Source organism: Neophocaena asiaeorientalis, unplaced genomic scaffold (genome assembly GCF_003031525.2).
Source record: "Neophocaena asiaeorientalis asiaeorientalis breed wild unplaced genomic scaffold, Neophocaena_asiaeorientalis_V1.1 scaffold346, whole genome shotgun sequence".
Classification (NCBI taxonomy): Eukaryota; Metazoa; Chordata; class Mammalia; order Artiodactyla; family Phocoenidae; genus Neophocaena; species Neophocaena asiaeorientalis.
The window spans coordinates 2891826-2911795 of NW_020175400.1; the positions used below are offsets into that span (position 1 = coordinate 2891826).

Here is a 19970-nt window from a genome sequence, read left to right on the forward strand (position 1 = left end):
CCCAGGTGATTCTAAGGAGTAGCCAGGATTGAAGCCTCAGAATCAGAAATCTAATCCCCACAGGAAATACTGTATTAGCAATGGAGGTGGGGAGGATGCTTCTGCTTTTTAAGTGGATCCGAATAGGACGGTCCTGCTTTTCTTTTTTGGCCACGTTGCTAGGCATGCGGAATCTTAGTTCCCTGACCAGGGACCAAACCTGCGCCCCCTGCAGTGGGAAGCGCAGAGTCTTAACCACTGGACCGCCAGGGAAGTCCCCAGTCCTGCTTTTAATTGCTAAAGAATCTAAGTATTCATTAAACATATTTATTTTGATGTAAAGAGTAGAGATTAATAATTTAGCAAGAACTTATTTGTGGAACGCTGACTAAACAAGATGACACTGATCTATACGGTCTTTTAACAACCTGTGGTTCCCAGTTCTAGAGCCAGATGACAGGTGGGTGATCTGTGGATACTGGACACCTTCTGCAGTCCTTTTGGAAGCACCAGATCTTGAGCCTTAATTGAACAGGAGCGACTTGGGACCCCACGGGTAGAGTCATGGACCCCAGATTTTGCATGTGGATGACTCTTACCACTTGCCCTTTAGAGATGACAAAGCTTTTTGTAATCAGTGGCTTGAGAGATGGGGAAGGGGAACTGGTCAGATGTACACAGATGGTCTTAATCCTCATGGCAGTGTTTCTCAGCTCTGACTGCACACTGGAGTCACTTGGGAGTTTAAAAAACCCCAGTGCTGGGCTTCCCTGGTGGCGCAGTGGTTGAGAGTCCGCCTGCTGATGCAGGGGACACGGGTTCATGCCCCAGTCTGGGAAGATCCCACACGCCGCGGAGCAGCTGGGCCCGTGAGCCATGGCCGCTGAGCCTGTGCGTCCGGAGCCTGTGCTCCGCGACGGGAGAGGCAATAACAGTGAGAGGCCCGCATACCGCAAATAAAAACCCAAAAACAAAAAACAAAAAAAAACCCCAGTGCCAAGGCCATTCCAATCAGAATCTGCGGGGATGAGACCCAGTGCCAAGGCCACAGAAACACTCCAATCAGAATCTGCGGGGGAGGGACCCAGGCATCAGAATTTTTTTGAAGCTGAGAACCGCTACCTTTGACCCTATTTACAAATGAGGTAGTGAGGGCTTGTCTGTGAGTGTCTAGTTGGACCAACTCCAATTCTACAGCTATTCTTCATTCTGGTTCCCCTGAGGTCTGGCTTCTAGCTCTTTAAGACCGACAACCGGTTGTTATGTTCAAGAGAAGGCTTCTTATTTAACCGAGTGTGTTAAACAGCAAATACCTCAGTTCTTGATTGGACTTGCTCAGTGAAGTTAAGCAAATCACTTAACCTCTCTGTGCTGCAGTTTCAAATGGGGATGATTACCAAGCTCTCAGAGCTGCCTAGGAAGAAACTGTGGGAAAGAAAGCCCTTTGGAAATAAACACCATTAGAGAAAAGCTGTCCTTATAGCAGATAAGTTAAGGGCCATTGTCACCTACTTCTAATTTCAGAGGTGCCAGGACATGAGCCTTGCTGTGTGACTTCTGATACCAGCGTCACATTTTTGCTTCAAGCATCAGGTTGGGGAAGCAGTTGCTAAGAATGGAGAGAGGTGTCAGAAGATACCGAAAGAGGGCAAGGGGGTTCTGGTCCTGGTGGCTGTCCCCACCCCGGAAGTCCTGTCGGGCTCTGAGTCTGTTCCTCGCTGACCCAGGATGAGCTGGCTGACAGAGCTGAGCTCCACAACACTTCACCCAAGATGGGCCCCCTGCTGCTCTCCACCTGCACACCCAGACCCAGTGGGGGACGTGTCTGCACACCTGGCACGATGCCCTCCAGGGGCACTGCTCACGGGACAGACAGAGCCACTCCCACTGCCGACTGAAGACTTTGTGTGCTGGAAAGCGCACAAGGTCTCCCCAAGTTTTCATAAGGGGTGGGCTCTCCCAGGACAGAGGCAGTGCTCTGCCTTCCCCTTGGGGGTGGATGACAGAGGGGTATGTCTATAGCTCCTGGGGTCACTGTGGCTCAGTGGAAACACTGTCCCCTCGGTAGAAAGGCCAGGACCTTCCTAGGAGAGCCTACCTTCTCTGGTCATGGAGGCCCATAGTGTTCTCAGTCACGGCCCCCCACACGTGGGCAGAGGCTGACCCCAAATCGGGAGAGAGTGAATAGGTATTCACCTTAGTGCCTGTTTATATAAACATATATATTTCCTGTCTAAGTGCCAAGGATACAGCATCTTTATATTATGAGTATATAATGTATTATGAGGTGTTATTTTGCATATATATTAATGTCTATAAACACAGAATGCTTCTTTGTGTATGATGTAAAGGTATTTTGCATGTGTCCTAGGTATGAAGCCCTTTTAGGGAAGGCCTTGGGTCTCTGACGCCTGACCTCAGACAGGGCGGGGCTAAGGGCCTGGGAGCAGCGCAGAGAGCTAACCCAAGAATCTGAGCTTGGAGGGGACCGGGCGTTTCTTTTCTCAAGGGTGGTGATGTTCATGAGCTGAGATGTCCTCATGGCCACAGGCCTCAAGGTGCTCAGGGAGCGACAGGTAGATTCTAATCATCTTGTTTTCAGGGCCACCTTCAATCAGAGGATCTCCCAGGCTCCTCACTCATCCCACAAGCTGCTTGGGCAAACAGGGGTCCCAGGGGGGTGGGTGCCCAGGGGTAGGGCACTGCTGGGTCACAGCTGACCTGCAGCCTTGAATCCTGGAGCTGGGAGTGACAAGCTCTGTCTGTGTCATCTCCTTCAGGGCCAGAAGGGGACCCAAACCCCGCCCAGACGCAAGCATGGAGGGGACCATAGGGTCTTTCCTGGAGGGCTCCACTCTGCATGACGCAAGACAGCCTCCATGGCGATTCCCTCCCGGGAGCTGTGGGGCATGACGGGGTCTCCTCAGCACACACCCTAGCTCAACATTTCTTTGAAGTCTCAAGTTTTATCTTCAAAATTCCAGCACGTTTTCATAAAACAATCATTGGCTTGACAAAAAAAACGAACTATTTCTCAGTTTAATTATTTGACTTTTTTCTCCTAAACCTCCATGTAGACCGGACGCTCTAGAAAGACGTGCCGTGTTTACCCTGTGCCTGCTACCCAGCACGTCACTGTGTACTCTCCTTCCCAGTGTGAGAAGCCTGAGCCCCAACTGACCTTGGTTGCCTCCTCCCAACCCCTCTGTCTGCACCCCCCATGGCCGACGAGGCTCTTACCTATGTCTCAGTGCTTGCCAGTGTGGCCAGGGGGACACAGGCATATGATGTGTCCCTCTGTCTCCCGGCAGGTCCCAGCACCACAGGGCTCCTTGGCACAGGTGGTGGGGTCTGCAACCCCCGGGGAGAGGCTGAGCATCAAGAATGTAGATGCCTGGGGTACAGCACAGCCTCTACGACCTCGAGGGTGGGGCCCAAGGCCCCAGAAGCCCACAAGGCTGGTTCTGGGTCAACACGCTTCTGAGGACCCTGTCCCTCCTGAGTCCCAGCATCTGGGAGTGGTTGGGGGCTCTCTGACCGGGGAAGGTCTCTCAGTACACAGGGGGAGGCAAGGGATCCCAACGCAAAAAGCAAAGGAAAATCATCGGCCTCCGGTGCCCAGTGCCAGGTTTGTGTCAAGGTGAGGCCATCACTACAGTGCACCCGCACGGGGTGAGGGTGGGGAGGCAGGGTCTAAAGGCAGGACGCAGCCAAAAGGACACTTCATAGTTCCTTGAACTGTGCAGGTTTTCACCCTGCACAAAGCAAATGCTGGGGGCATAAATGTCCTCAGCAGATTCATCCTCTCATCTCACACTCACTCCATGGGAAAGGGGCATAAGCAGAATTTCCAGCACTATCTAAATAGTGCCTCCCGTGCCAAGTACAGACAGCTGAATTCACATATAAACGTTTGTGTCATGTAACTCCACTGTAACAATGATCACGAATCTACAAGTGTGCACTGTGTGCAAAGTAGGACGCTTGTTCTCTACATGTTTATATCTTGCTTAATCTTTCTTGGTACTATTCCCGTGCTACAAATGACGCTCAGAGAGGTTAAGAAAATTGCTTGAGGCTGCACAGCTCATCTGTGCTCAGAACTTGAATCTACACGGCTACAGTCTGAACTACCCAAACCCATTTAACGGAAAATAATCCCAACAATACCTGCCATGGTTGCCTCTGATTCATCTGTCCCTCCTGGAGAGTTTGGGATGGAAGCATCAGCTGGGGAGGTGGGTGTTTCGGCTGTTTGGGTCTCTTCTCCTGAGTGCACGGGGCTTGAGGACTCGATTTCTAGATGCGCCTCTGCAGGGCTCTGGGTCTGCTGAGTCCACTTGGATTCCAGGATGGTGGTGCTGATGACAACATCCAACCCCGAGGTGTGACCAGACAGGTCTCTGCTGATTTCAGTCCTGTCTCCAGAAGCCATGGGAGTGGCCGAAGGTGAGCCTGATGCCTCTGTGCCCACATCATAGGTGGTGGTTGACTCTCCGCGCACTTCCGGGGCAGCCGAGCCCTCCCTGGGGCCTTCCTGAAAGGCTGAGGTGCTACCTGTCACTCCCAGGCCTGAGGCTCCCTCCAGATCAGCTTCATGGAAGGTGGAGGTGGTTCCACTCAGATCAGGGGACCTGGAAGTGCCTCCGCTGGCCTCGGGGACAGCAGATGCTCCCACCTCAGCCTCAGGATAGGCAGACGTCTCGCTGCTGGATTCTGGGACTGATGCTGCTTCTACCCCAGACCCGGGGAACCTTGGTGCATCCCCAGATGCAGAGGTTTCTCCACTGGACTCAAAACGCTGGGGGGTGTATGTTACAGGGGGTCTTTGGCCCAGTTCCTGGGAAACAGTTGGTTCAGTAACACCCTCCACGAACTCAGAAATGATTAAAGTAACTTCTGGAAGTCCTGAGGCCTCCCCACTCGTGCTCGTGGGTGCAGAGGATTCTCCGCTTACATCAGTGGTGCCAGAAAAGTCCCCACTAAAATATGGAGTACTTGATGGCTCTCCACTGGGCTCTACCAGTCCAGACTGAAGTCCACTTAGGTCCAAAAGTCCTGAATGGTCTCCAGACATGTCTGGTGCTCCAGACGGGGCACCACTAAGTTCCAAAATGCCCGAAGGCCCTTCTCCTGCTTCTTGGGCTGTTGGAGCCTGGGTTACAGATTCCACCAAAGTTCTGTCTACAAGAGAGACAGTGGAGAAACCAGATGGAAGTCCACGGCCGTCATATGCTCCGGAGGGCTGGCTGCTCCCACTCTCAGCTCCAGAGGACTCTCCACTGACCTCAGCTACTCTGCTTGGCAGGCCACTGAATTCTGGAGGCTGGGGTGTAAACCCACTGGAGTCAATTACTCCAGAAGAGAGTCCACTGACATCCACTATCCCAGATGTGCCTGAGAGATCTGCCTTTCCTGAAGGGAGGCCACTGAGTTCTACGGACCCTAAACCTTCTTCTTCTTTAAATGTAGTTGGGGTCACTTCAACCAAACTGGTGTCCACGAATGTAATGCCAGAAGATTCACCACTGCCACTCATGGCACTGGAAACCAGGTCAGGGATTCCAGATGTTGTCCCACTGAACCCTGGTAACCCCGATGGCTGCCCACTGAGATCAGGGATCCCGGACGTTTCTCCACTCAGGTCGGTTATGCCAAATGGTGGACCACTGCCAGAAAGAACTCCAGAAGCTTCTCCACTGATTTCTGGTTGTCCGGAGGACAGTCCACTAAGCTCAGTCACACCAGATGTTTCCCCAGAAAACCCTGATGGCTGCCCACTGACCTCAAAAAGTCCAGATGTTCCCCCACTAATGTCAGGAAACCCTGATGGCTGTCCACTGACACCAAAGAGTCCAGATGTTTCCCCACTGATGTCAGGAGTCCCAGATGCCTGGCCACTGAGTTCAGCTCCTGAAGAGAGTCGGCTTGCTCCTCCACTAATGTCCAACTCACTGAAGGGCAGCCCAGATGTTTCTCCAGCACCACTGATGCCAATGGTTCCCCTTCCTTCTAGTTCACCTGCAGTGGTGGCTGTGACCACTTCCACCAATGTAGTATCCACTAGGGAGACAGTTGGGAACCCAGATGGAAGTCCACTGAAGTCAGGAAGGCCAGAAGATGGGCCACTTCCAAGGTCCACCCCGGAATACTCACCACTAAATCCAGAGGGAAGGCCAACTGCTTCTGGAGCTTGCCCACTTCCTAGGGTTCCAGAAGGTATTCTGCCAAGGTCCAAGACTCCAGAAGCTGACCCAATCAAGTCTTCTTTTCCAGTAGTCAACCCACTAAGATCCTCAGCTCCAGAAGCAGAGATCTCCAGACTTTCCCTTCCAGAAGGAAGTCCACTAAGGTCCCCTACTCCAGGAGCAGAGGTCTCTAGATGATCCTCACCTACAGAAGGAAGTCCACTGAGGTCCTCTACTCCAGAGACAGAGGTCTCTAGACCCTCTCCTCCAGAAGGAAGTCCACTGATGTCCCCTACTCCAGAGGCAGAGATCTCTAGACCCTCTCTTCCAGAAGGAAGTCCACTAAGGTCCTCTGCTCCAGAGGCAGAGGCTTCTGGACCTTCTCCAGAAGGAAGTCTGCTGAGATCCTCTATTCCAGAGGCAGAGGCTTCTGGACCTTCTCCAGAAGGAAGTCCACTAAGGTCCCCTACTCCAGAAGCAGAGGTCTCTAGATGATCCTCACCTACAGAAGAAAGTCCACTGAGGTCCCCTACTCCAGAGACAGAGCCCTCTGGGACCTCACCTCCAGAGGGCAACCTGTCAACTTTAGGAGTGGTGGTCCACGTAATTCTATCTTCATCTCCTGAAGCCAGTCCGCTTTCCACAGGCAGGCCTGAGCCCACTGTAGGGGTGAGCACACTGAAGTCAAGGTCTTCAGAGGGCAGCCCACTTGCAATTTCCCCTGAGGGCTGCCCACTGGAGTCTAGGTGTCCTGAAATTTCGCCACTGCCTGTGAAGTCACCACTGGCTTCAGGCACCCCAGATACCTCCCCAGAGCCTGGCAGCTCAGTCCTGCTGGGCACTGGGGCTGAAAGTGTGGATGGCTCCTCTGAGGGGAACAGCTCCTCTGAGGGGAACGGTTTCTCTGAGGGGAACGGTTCCTCTGAGGGGAATAGCTCCTCTGACGGGAATGGTTCTTCTGAGGGCAACGGCTTTTCTGAGGGCAATGGCTCCTCTGAGGCTGAGGGCACTTCCGTTGTAGAAGGGCCTTCTGTGCTCTCCTCTGTTGCTGTGCTAGTGGGAAGCCATGTAGGAGGGACTCCTGGAGGAAAGGAAGAAGAAAGATGAGGTGTGGATTTAGTAACTCTGCCCCATTTTAAGCTCATGCAGAGAAGCTGAACTCCATTCCTTCCACAGTAAAACTTTTCTCTCAAGTGCTCAGAGATGTGTCCAGACATTTTCTAATGGAACCTTGCACAGCCTCTTGGGAAGGATGGGGACCAGGAAACTCCCCGCCACCCTCAGGCTATGCTTTGTGAGACCCTAGGGGGTGCCATTCACACTAGTTACAGAATGTGGGGGACTGGCTGGCACTGAAGACAGTCAAGGTCACTTTTCAAGTACTTCCACATTATTACCTCATTTATCTAAAACCATGATTTTTAAAGTGTGGTCTCCAGACCATCAGCACCAACATCACCTGGGAACTTGACAGAAAAGCAAATTCTCAGATCCTACCCCAGCTCCATTGACTTAGGAATTCTGGGGCGGGACATGGCACTATGTGTTTTTTTTTTTTTTTTTTCGCGTTACGCGGGCCTCTCCCGTTGCGGAGCACAGGCTCCAGACGCGCGGGCTCAGCGGCCATGGCTCACAGGCCCAGCCGCTCTGCGGCATGTGGGATCTCCCAGGACCAGGGCGCGAACCTGTGTCCCCTGCAGTGGCAGGCAGACTCTCAACCACTGCGCCACCAGGGAAGCCCACACTATGCGTTTTAATAAGCTCTCCCTACCATGCTGATACTCCTTGAAAGTGGGAATTGTTAATCCGGACCCATCCCTCTGAGGCTGAGAGGGCCAGGTGATGTTTGCAAAAATACGTGAACTTTTTCAATTCTGAGAGCCCTATTACAGAGGACTTGGAAAATATAGAAAAAAAAGAAAAGAACAGAAAAGAAAACCCCACCATCCTAAATAATCATGGTTACATCATTTTCTTTCTGTCTTGTTTCCTTTGCCATTTAAAAATAACTAGCTGGGATTATACCTTGCATGTATTTTTGGGCTAATTTCCCAGGCAGAGAACATGAGCACAGAAGGTACTGGGTCCCAGTGGGCAGGTTTACAGCCTACTCTCACTTAAAGGAGAATCCTGGAGCGGAGGTGGGGAGTGCGATATAGCAGTGGTGACATGTAAGACGATTTTAAATGGATATATACACACACACACACATACATGTATTGGGTTGGCCAAAAGTTTGTTTGGGTTTTTCGGTAAGAGGCTATGGAAAAACCCGAATGAACTTTTTGGCCAACCCTATATATATATATATATATATATATATAAATAACGATTCTCTTTGAAATACATCTACATTTCTATTCAAAAGGAGGTCAATTTAAAGAAAAAGATACAGAGTTAATAGCAGTAGAGATGGTTCCCTGGTAAGGCTCAAATCAGCGAGGTGGTGGGGAACTGAAGAAATATTGGAAAACATTTCTATGGGGCCACTGGAGTCCCCTCCCATGGATAACTCCTGTTAGTGGCTGCCCGAGTCCTGTGCCAAGCCACACACTCATGCCAAAGAGGCCTTGGTTATTCTTGTCCTTGTGAAGGTCAAGGAAAGGGCCTCAAGCAGGTATGGCTGCTGGGTGAGGTCTTTGGGTTAGAATCCCACCTGCTCCACTGATGCACCTTTACCTTCTGGTTTTGCATTTCCAGTACCCAGAGGAGCACTTGGTGTGGCCAAATTGCTTGAGAACTGTGCACTGAATGACTGGATAAATTAGTGGGAAGCTTTGATATATTCCTTTCTTCAAATGCATGTACCCCTGGGCGAGTTGACTCTAAAAGGTGCACACAGGTTACTGTGCATTGCTCTAATTCAGCCTTACCCAAAGTGGGCCATGTTAAAAATGCTCCGTGAAGGGGCTTCCCTGGTGGCACAGTGATTAAGAATCTACCTGCCAATGTAGGGGACACAGGTTCGAGCCCTGGTCCGGGCAGATCCCACATGCTGCATAGCAACTAAGCCCGTGCACCACAACTACTGAGCCTGCGTTCTAGAGCCCACGAGCCACAACTACTGAAGCCCGTGCACCTAGAGCCCGTGCTCTGCAACAAGAGAAGCCACTGCAATGAGAAGCCCTGAGAAGACCACACACTGCAACAAAGAGCAGCCCCCATTCGCCACAACTAGAGAAAGGCCACGTGCAGCAACGAAGACCCAACACAGCCTAAATAAATAAATAAATAAATTACAAAAAATGAAAATGCTCCATGATAAAAAAAGACCCGCTGATCAGATTCATTTGGCACACACTGAATATATTGACCCCCTCTGCCTTACAGTGCATATTAGCATATCCAAGGCTCTGAGAAGGTCTGCAGTGGGGGAAATCTGTATCTTCCTGTAAGCCAGGATTTCCCAAACCTTATGGCTAGAAAACACTTTTTCCAATAGGGTTTGGGGGTCTTCCGATTTCATCCCATCAAATCCCATCTGATTTAATCATAACAGATGTTGCTCAGCAAGTTCTGACTGGGGACGTCTGGCCCAGAAGAGGGACACGGAAGGAGAAGTGGGGCAAGGAGACAGGTCACAGTCAGACTGCCACAGCCACCCCCTCCCAGGCCCTTTCCCCTCTACTGGAGCTCCCCCTGCAAGAGAGTTTTTAAGAGGTTAGAGAGTAGGGGTGTAAATGCAGGAGCACAGAGTGAGAGCCCTCTGATTGACACAGTGCTGGGCATTTGGGGTGCGTAGCTGGAAGACAGTGCGGAGAGACAGAGAGAGACAGAGAGGGAGAAAGAGAGAGACAGAGAGAGAGGGAAAGAGGTGTGTTTTATGAACAAAGCTGCCTTTTCTCTCCCTTGGGGTTGGTCCTAGAGGCCCGCTGAGGTGGCCGAAGTTGCCCACAGCGGCACGCTTAGCTAGTGTAAGGGCTGGGGAAACAGAGCACAAGTCCCAGGGGGAGACCACCCTGCCCTCCTCCCACCGGGGCACACCCTAGGCTGCCAGGCGTGTGACGCATTGGGACGTGGCCCGGAGCCTGAGCCACACAGACCTGGCAGTGGGGAAGTGCCCGCTGGCGTGTAGGCGGGCTCCCATTCCGTCTGGTTTTCTGGCTCAGTGGTGAAGTCTGGGATTGCAGTTGTCTCCTCCCCAACAGGGACAGCAGCCACGCTGGGCCCCACTTCAGTAGTGATCCAGTCTTCCACCTCAGGGCGCTCTGTGGGTGTGCTACCCTCCTCTTCTCCTGGAGAGGGCGCCGCTGGGATGCCTAAAGGGCATGTGGGTGGTGAGGGTTCCTTCTTACCAGTGACCCAATCCAGGCTGGCCCTTCTTGAGGGGAACTAGGGGATCCTGAGGTGGGCCAGGCCAGTGCACAAACCTTACTGGTCCTTGGCCTCCCACCACCCAACCCAGTCCAGTAGGATGGCTCTTGTCCTCAATTAATAAGAGCCGTTTGCATCAGCTATATCGATATGCACACACCATTGGCACTTTATTTCAGAGTGGTCTGGGGCACCTCTTCTGCAGAATCTATTATACCTGCCAGGCGTTGTTTAAAGGTGTTATGCATATAAAATCATTTTATCCCACAATGGCCATGTGAAACAGATACTGTTATCTCATTTACAGATAGGGAAACTAAGGCACAGAGGTAAGTGACTTCTCCAGTGTCAGTGGCTTCTAAGTGATAGATCTAGTCTTTGGACCCAAGTATCTGGTGCCAGACTCTCTGCTCTCAAGTACTGCAATGATGCTGCTTTTCTTGGGGACAGAAATTATATTCCAAGTGTGTCTGGATCAAAATCAGGAGAGTGCTATTTAAAATGCATGAAGCCATCCTGGCACTGATGGCTGAAGGCAGGATTCATTGACTGGGGGTAATTGTTCTGGTTTAGTGGGCTCGATTGGGAAGGAAGCCAAACTTCTTGGCAGTTATATAAGAGGCTGAGTTTACAGAGGGTTGGGCATGGATGGTGGAGATGCATGGGAGGAATTTACTGGGAGGCTAACTGGCTTGGCTTCCAAATCCCAGAGCATGGAGAAGGGTACTGGGACAAGAGCCTCATCAAATCCTCTGGGAGGGGATTGGCTTTCTTAGGCTGGCAGAGTGGGACTGAACTTTCTTTGAATTAGGTTTTAAAAGGGGACCTGAAAGTCTGGGAAACTTTGGGGTTCTCAGGGTTTTTTAAAATTAACTTTATTTTGAAATAATTACAGATTCATGGGCAGTTATAAATATACTGAGTTTTGATGTATAATATGTAAAATATGGCACAAGCCATTACCACAATCTACATTCTAGGCAGTGCATCTAGACCCATGGACCTTGTGAGAACTCATCCATTCAGAACCCAGCAAGGCCTTGGCCATGCCCACTGAGTTGTTTGATGACATCACTCTCAGAACTCTGGTAACATGGCATCGAGTACCCAGCATGGGTAAATTTAAAATGTGAATTTTTGGTGCTTGGTGAAGAATAATAATTTGACTAAACTCATCACAGAAATATTTAGAAGGTGAAAATTTGACAAAGGTGTACAAATTAAAACAGTATATGAACATATATGTGTGTGTGTTATTTACTTATAATAATAAAGGTAACATTTATCGAGCACTTACTATGTCCTAGGCACTATGCCAAGCATTCTGTGTGCACTACCCTTGTTAGTCCTTCCAGCAACTCTTTGAGGTAAAAACTATTGTATCACTATTTTATAGATGAAGCAGAGGAACAGAGAGGTTAAGTGACTTGCACAAGGTCACATAGCTACTAAGCAGCAGAGCCATGATTAAAATTCAGGTCTGCCTGATCTTAGAGCCCAAGTTCTTACTCACTTATCTCTATGTGTCTCTGGGAGCATTTTAGAAGGATGTGCTTGCCTTGGGGTCAAAGTCTAAGGTCATGCTATCTCCAGAGCTGCCCCTGCCCAGAAAAACTGACTTTTTCCTCTTTGCTGTGATGGATGGACGGAGGTCAGGGGGGATGAGCCGGGGGAGTCACCACCCCAGACAGAAGGGGTGCCAGAGGAGAGGTGAAGGCACATACCTCGGAAGCAGAAGGCGTGGTGCCGGGACAGCGGGTCCAGGAGGCCTGTCTGGTTGGGGTAGAGATAGACGGTTCTCACACCTGGCTTGTCCCCGCCGCAGGCAGGCCTTGGGGTGACGATGGGGTAGCGGAGGCTGCCGTCAGATAGCCAGCCAGCGTAGCACTTGTCCAGGCCGTGGCTCCAGGCAGCATAGAGCTGGCCCGTGGTGGCCAGTGTGGCGTTTTGGGTTTCACAGAACTCCTGTGCTTCCTGGAAGGTGAACTGCTCCGGGCGTGTGGCGAAGAACACCTCCCCTGGGGGCAGAGGCAGATGGCAGGTGTGACCCTCCACCCTCACGGCCAGAGCAGCCTCTGCTCACCCAGGGGCAGGGCAGCTGAAGTAAGATGAGTTGGTTTCTCACCATGGGAAGAACCTTCCCACCTTTCTGGATTCTCCAGTCACACTTAGACACCCTCTCCTCTGGCTAAGAGAAGAACTCCCTTGGGCACCCCGTGCTCCCCCTAACCACAGCACTTAGTCACTGAGCACTGAATGCTATGGACCTGCCAACCCACCCGCCCCACTGTCATCCCCACCCTGTGAGCTCATCGAGGGCAGGAGGTGGGGCCTGTAGCCCCTGTTGGGGGTTGGGGTCCCAATACCCAGAACAATACCCAGGTCTCTGTCTGATTTTGGGGAAGGAAGTTCACATTTACTGAAAACCTGCTTATACCAGGCACTTTTCATACACGTCTTATTTAATACTCAAAAAAGTCTGACATAAGCATAAATCAGCCACATTTTATAGATGAGGAAACTGAGGCCTAGGAGGTTAAGTAACTTGTCCAGTTCCCAAAACAAGTGAGTGGCAATGTTGAGATCTTTCTTGAATACGAGCATTTCCAAAATTGGGTTCACTGGAACGGTAATTTGGTGATTTTAATTGAAATGAAAAGAAATGAAATAAGACCAAACAAGGGTCTGTGTTTTTTGTTTTTTTGTGGTACACGGGCCTCTCACTGTTGTGGCCCCTCCCGTCGCGGAGCACAGGTTCCGGACGCGCAGGCCCAGCGGCCATGGCTCACGGGCCCAGCCGTTGTGCGGCATGTGGGATCCTCCTGGACCGGGGCACGAACCCGTGTGCCCTGCATTGGCAAGCGGACTCTCAACCACTGTGCCACCAGGGAAGCCCCAAGGGTCTGTGTTTAACTAAGCTTGGGCGATGCTTGGTTAAGCAGAGTTAAAGAGATATTTTTTACTGCAGGACTTGTCAGAGCCTTTGATTTGTTCATAGGCATTGGGATTCTCCATGAGGCAGAAGGTGTATGTAATACGTTTTGGTATAAGTAAATTAATTCATTTATCCTTAGAACTTATTGCTTTTTCAAGAAACCAACGCTCCCCCGCAATGCTGGGGAATCCACATGAACCATCTGGGAGGGAGAGGAGGGGCCTGACCTGAGAGACGGGCTGGGAAGCCCTTCTTTCTTAAACAGGATCCTTCCCCTGCTCCCCGCCCAGGTGGGAATGGGATTAGGTGGATGGTAATTCCCTCTTCTCTGTGTCACCCCATCAGCCCCCTGCCTGTCTAGAGACCAAAATGTGAGAACGTGGTCTGTACCATCGAGTCTGTCCACGTAGCAGTAGACATCGTAGGTTTCTGATGGTGGTCGCACGCCATAGGTCCGGACCCCCGGGCTGCTGTCCTTGTCACCCACACATGGGGTCCGTGGGCTTACAATGGGGTATCTGCAGAGGAGGATGGGAAGGGCGGATGAAGGCCTGTTCTGGGGCCTGGGGATGCAGGGCCTCAGAGTGTGGACGGCAGGTCACTTGGGGACTTGGGCAGGGTGTGTTTTCTGCTGTCCAGTGGGATTCAAACCAGGAAGGAACCTCTCAGGCAGCTCATTCCCTGTGTGGCTGGGGGAAGGGTCTGGGGGCCGCTGGGGGATTCCTGGCTTCAGAAGAAAGCCCACGGCATGGAAGGGCCAAGCTGGGGAAGACTGAGGGGCTTGACAAGGAGCTCTCTCTTTGTCTCTTGAGGTGAAATGACCAAGGAGTTAATGTCACCTAAGGCCCATCCCCACTGTCTCAGAATATGCCTTGATTCTGAGGGAGAAATTAAGGGATTAGCCAGAAACCACTAATTAATGGGCATGCAGTGTGGTGGGTGCCCGCTCTGGCTCCCCAAGCCTGACCTCTCATGGTTGGGTTTGGGTTAGGAGGGAAACCCATCTAGTCTGTCACCTGACGGTCTGGTCCTGCAGCCAGCCAGCGTCACACTGCTCGTAGCCTGCTTCATAGGCGGCCTGGAGCTGTTTGGGCGAGGCGATGACGGCCCCGGTGCGCAGGCAGGCCTGCTGGGCCTCCTCAAAGGTCAGCGAGTAGCGGGAGGAGCCCGGGCGGTAGTGGAACACAACTCCTGGGTGGGGAGGAGAGGGAGAGAAGGAGAGACAGGTCAGGCTCAAGGCATGGACCAGATGCCACAATGCCAGTGACCATGGTGCCTGGTTCTCAAGGCTCTGCAGGTATGGAGGGAGCCCCGGCTCCTTGAGGAATGACCTCCCTTCATCCCCTCCTTCCTTTCCTACTCCCGATCTGATTCCTAGTCAAGCTAGTCCTCTCTGCTTGTTCAAACCACTCCTGAAAGCCACCTCCTTGAGAGTCTTCTAGGACTCTTCTGCCGTAAGTCTTCCCAACCCTCCTTTCTGGACTCCCCACTCCTAGGCTGCTCATTTTCCCCGTTACTCTTGAAAACAAATGCATTTTCTCTTATTGTGGAAAGAATAAACAATCATTACAGAGCATTTGGAAAATATAGAGAAGGATAAGGAAGAAATCAAACAACCACTGCATTTCTTCCACTTGGCCCAGGGTCCAGGGTTCAGGGGATGGGTGGTCCTCCTGAAAGTGGCCACAAGAGTTTGTGTGGGTGCACCGGGTGTATTTCTGGGGAGTGAGCTCATAGCTTTTGCCAGATTCCCAAAGGGTCTGGGCTCCACACAGCTTATCCTGGAGCCCTTACTTACTCTGCCTCCCCCATTGCATTCAGCTGGACACACATTTGCTTTTGACACTCCCCTGGATGACTGGCCAGTTTATGTCACAGCTGTGGATCCCCAATCTGAGTCTGCCCCTGTTCTTGTCCTGTTCTGGGTTAGCTGTTCATGTGTCCATTGGCACCTTCCCATGTGGTGGCCGCGTGGAGACAGTGAGGGTCTCTCCAGCCCTGGGCCAACCCTGGGACTCAGCTACTGTTGGTGTTACTCCAAAACTTCTAAACAATTCTTCCTTCTCAACATACTGTATTAATCTGGGCAATTCAGGCTGAAATCTCACTTGGTGGTATCGTGGGTGTGATGGTGGATGGCAGTGTCCATTTGCCCCTCCTCCAGGAGGGGACACCACCAAGGTCCTTAAGGAGGCCACCCCAGTATGTCCTTCCTGATCATGGACTTGAGTCTGGGGACCAGCTGGGCTTTATGTGATGTGACATTCCAATCATCCAGACACTTATTAAGCACCTGAAACACCATCATCCCAGAACTGGGGTGGCAAACGTTTTCTGGAAAGGGCCAGACAGAACACATTTTAGGCTTCGTGGGCTAAATGGTTTCTGCACAACTATTTAATCCTACCATGACAGCCTAAATGGCCACAGACAACATGTTACCAAATGGGTGTGGTTCTTTTTCCAATCAAATTTTATTTGTAGACATTAAAGTTTGAATTTTATATAATTTTCATTATATGTCACAAAATCTTCTTCTTCTTTTGACTTTTCCCCTCAAGTATTTAAAAAGGTTCTTAATTCTTAGTTCATGGGCCATATAAAAACAGAGGATGGGCTGGATTTGGTCCATGGGCCAGTTTGCTGACCCCTGTCCTGGAGGGTCAGTGCTGTGAGAGGCCCAGGGGTCACCCAGTGCAGCCGACCTCAAGCAGTTCTATTCTGTGGAAGTGCCTGATGGGGTTAGGAGGGTCCCTGGGAAAAAGAGCCCCCATTCTCCATCACACTTCACCTCCACCTGTTGATATATACCACCTATGACTTCATTGGAAGGAAATGCTTTGTGGCAAAAGAGCCGTAGACACACAAAAGAGCGATAGACACACAAAAGAGCATGGGTATCACTGGTCTGGCCCATCCCCCTTGTTTCACAAATGAGGAGAGTCAAGTCTGAGAGGAGGGAGGCTTGTCCCACGTCCCAGGTTAAGCTAAAGGTATAGAAGACCCCAAGGCCAAGCTCTTTCCACCTACCCTCGATGTAGCCCCCTGAGGGGCGGGCACTTACCCCCTGGCAGTCGTGGCTGCCCAGGGACCTCAGTTGCACCTGGGGCTGCGGTCACCTGCACGACGAGGTCCTCGCTGGTGAAGGCCGTCGGAGCGCCCAGGCCAGGTGTGGACTCCTCGGTAAAGGCCCAGGGCCGGGTAGCCTCTCCAGTCCTGTTCTCGGCCTCAGAGAAGGCGGTGGCCCCTACTTCGGGGGCAAAAGTGAAGGGCTCCTCGGGCTCCAGGGCAGTAGGGGTGACGTCAAAGACGGGTTTCACCGTGAGGATCACGTTGCCTCGGGCTTCACCCTCGGTGATGTTTCGTGGCAAAGGCAGCTCCACATCAGGCCAGGTCACCGTCTGGATGGTGATGTCCTCCTCACCACCCACCCCGAAGAAATCTTCTGGGATGTCCACAAAGTCTTCACCTGGGGCCGGGGGTTAAAGACAGGCATTAGTGCTCAGCCTGGGGCTGGCCTGGGGGAGCTGAGCAACGGACTGCCTCCTCATCTGCTAAGGAAGGAAAGCACCTACTGTGTGCCTGGTACCTGGCTAGGCCCATTGCAGGAGTCCTCAACGATTTGAGTATTTATTATAGGGGTGCCCACGATTTCCAGACTGTAAGAGAATGCAGTCACCAGAGCACAAGACTGACCAATCAGCTCACTGCTTGCAAAGCCATCTTGTTCCAACATCCCTTCCTGATTAATGCCAGCCAGTTGTCTCCTTACCTATCTTGTGAGTATCTGTTGACCATCTGATGTTATAACTAGCCAACCGGACAATGTAAATCCGCTACAATGAGAAATGGAAAAATCTTCCCAAGGATGCAGGGGCTCATGAAGTTGATGAAGGTGCCATGAGAGAACTGCCTGCCTCAGTCATGAGCAAATGGGGGTCTGGCAGAAACAAGCCATTTAGTAATTAACAAAGAGAGCAACCATGAGGATGCTAGAACTTCAAACAGGGTGGTAGGAATATTGAAAGGTTAAGAGAAGTTTTGGGGGAAATTCTAATTATTTTTGCACAAGTAACCCTCTTCATGTAAGATTAGGCTGTGGAAGTTAAACATGAAATGAGCTATGTTGTTGTGCTAGCACCAGTTTTGTCATAAAATTTACTCAACTCCAAATTATTCATTGTTTTTTTTCCCCTCCAATAATTAGCACTTAATTGTAAGTATAAACTAGACTGTGTAAAATATAAGATAAAAACATTTTTTAAAGTTTTAGTTTAGTTTTAGTTTTAAGGCTGGGTACGCTGCAGCCTTCAGTGCTTCTACCTTAGCTCCCCTAGGAACCCGTGAAAATAGGGGGTGCTAAGACAAGGGGTTCAGGTACCCAGTGGTCCTTTGGAGGGGGTAGAAACCAGCCCCCCATTCTAAGATCTCATCCTCTGGGCCCGAATTTCGGTGGCACGATCCCCTTTCCGGCCTCCAGCCCAAGCCCACCTGTGTAGCAGATGGCGTCGTAGCGGGATGAGGGGTCGGGGTATCCCGTCTGGTTGGCGTGCAGGTAGACAGTCCTCACGCCCAAGAGGTTGCCCCCGCAGTTGGGCCGGGCCTTGGAGATGGGGTAGCGCACGCTGCGGTCGGCCAGCCAGCCGGCACTGCACATGTCCATGCCACTCTGCCAGGCTAGGTAGAGCTGGCCCGTGGTGGCCAGCCGGGCGCCCAGCCGCCGGCACTCATTGGCTGCCTCTTGGAAGGTGAACTTCTCCGGGGATGTTGCATAAAAGACCTCGCCTGCGAAAGACACAGCCAGCAGGGTGAGGCGCTCCCTCCCACGCCTGCCCCATGTCCCCAGGGAGATCCATGTGGTTCCTTGGGGTTTGGCCTCTAACTTCTCAAAGCTCTGGTCCCACATGTCTGTATTTCAGATCCTGCCCTCCACTTCCTATGGGCTTTTGGGTGGGGTGATGTCAGTTTCCTAAAACAGGGACCAATAAAGAAGCTGCCAAAAAGACAAAGAAGTGAGGAAAGTGCAGAGCAAATGTGAGGCCCGGGAGGAAACTCCTGCCGGAAAGCATCTTCGCCCACACTTTTCTATGGAACTTCCTACCACCGGGGCATCTCTCCTATGAGTCAAGCATTGCCCACTGGAACAATCCTTTTTTTAAACTGATCTTTAAAAAAATATTTATTTATTCGGCTGCGTCAGGTCTTAGTTGCGGCACATGGGATCTTTGTTGAGGCATGTGGGATCTAGTTCCCTGACCGGGGATCGAACCCACAGCTCCTGCATTGGAGTGCAGAGTCTTAACCACCGGGCCACCAGGGAAGTCACTGGAGCACTCCTTTTTTTTTTTTTGAAGTTTTTGGTTGTTTGCTTTTTTTTTAAATTTATTTGGCCGTGTTGGGTCTTGGTTGCTGCGCACGGGCTTGGCGCACGGGCTTAGGTATTCCACGGCATGTGGGATCTTCCTGGACCAGGGTTCAAACCTGTGTCCCCTGTATTGGCAGGCGAATTCTTAACCACTGCGCCACCAGGGAAGTCCCTGGAGCACTCCTTTTTACAATTCCACATTCTGATGGGAAAAGCAGGCATCAGACTTTGACCCTAATAGCAGTGTTTCCCAAATTGGGGTCTCTAGGCCCTGAAGTGTCCATAAGGGCAATGGTGGGGGCCTGTGGGCTCTTTTTACTGTTTTTGAAAACCTAGCAAGGTTGTGCTGCAGGGAGGGATAGGGTGGTGGGCATCGCTCCCGGGGGTTGTTCTGTCTGTCCCTGCTCAGTGGCAGCTCTGGTTGGCCCTAATCAGTGTCTTTAATTAGCCCAAAGTGGGAACACAAATATTCGTTACTCAATCTACTGGCTTGGGCCCTGGGGTGAGAATGAGGAAAGGGGTCACGGTGGTGAGGAAGCTGGGGACGTTCCCTGCCTCACAGTGGCCATGTTGTCAGCCCTTCTCCTGCCTGGGCGCAGCCGTGATCTCGGGGTAGGGGTGGAGGTGCAGAGTTTGCAATGTCAAAATGGGTGAATCAGTGCTGATGGGGGAAGGGGTGTCATCCACTTGCCTGGGTAACTTGCTCAGCTCTGACTGTGATCAAACTTAACTCCCTTTACAAACCAGAGAAAGACTATAGGTTCCTTCTCACTGCCCCTGGTGCTCTCCAGAACTAGCCCATTGGAGTGGCCTGGATAGGGCTGGGGGCTGGCAGCACAAAAGCTGAGAGAGGGTGGCTGGGAAGCCAGCTCTCCTGGGAATGACATTTCTGATAGGCTCTCCCTGGAGTGGCCTGGGTGGGAGGGGGTCCTTTGTGAGGGTGACAAGGCTGAGCTGGGCTTTAATTGTGCAGCGGAGCTTGGGACAGCGATGGGCTGGTCAAGCAGCAGGGGTCCTGGCTGGGAAGAACAGTCGCAGGTGAGAGACCAGCTATAAATATTCTTGGGCCCAGTGATGGCCCAGTTTGCAGGTACCTGGGTCCGCTGAGGCCCTCCCCCAACGTGGAGAGTGAGGGGGCCAGACACTTCCTTCCTTAACCCTTCCCTCCCCCACCCACGCTGGGCCTGCT

The 19970-nt window shown here is 51.6% G+C and overlaps 1 protein-coding gene across 1 annotated transcript in view; it reads right to left on the reverse strand.

Moving 5' to 3' along the window:
* ACAN (aggrecan) overlaps nucleotides 1–19970 on the reverse strand; it is a 35473-nt gene that overhangs the window by 10431 nt on the left and 5072 nt on the right. Inside the window, exons 5-11 of the mRNA XM_024766481.1 lie at nucleotides 17908–18201; nucleotides 16481–16885; nucleotides 14433–14607; nucleotides 13807–13934; nucleotides 12206–12499; nucleotides 10211–10426; nucleotides 4150–7248 (exon numbers count right to left, since the gene is read on the reverse strand). Coding sequence (XP_024622249.1) covers nucleotides 4150–7248; nucleotides 10211–10426; nucleotides 12206–12499; nucleotides 13807–13934; nucleotides 14433–14607; nucleotides 16481–16885; nucleotides 17908–18201 — 4611 coding nt within the window. The remainder of the gene's footprint in view (nucleotides 1–4149; nucleotides 7249–10210; nucleotides 10427–12205; nucleotides 12500–13806; nucleotides 13935–14432; nucleotides 14608–16480; nucleotides 16886–17907; nucleotides 18202–19970) is intronic.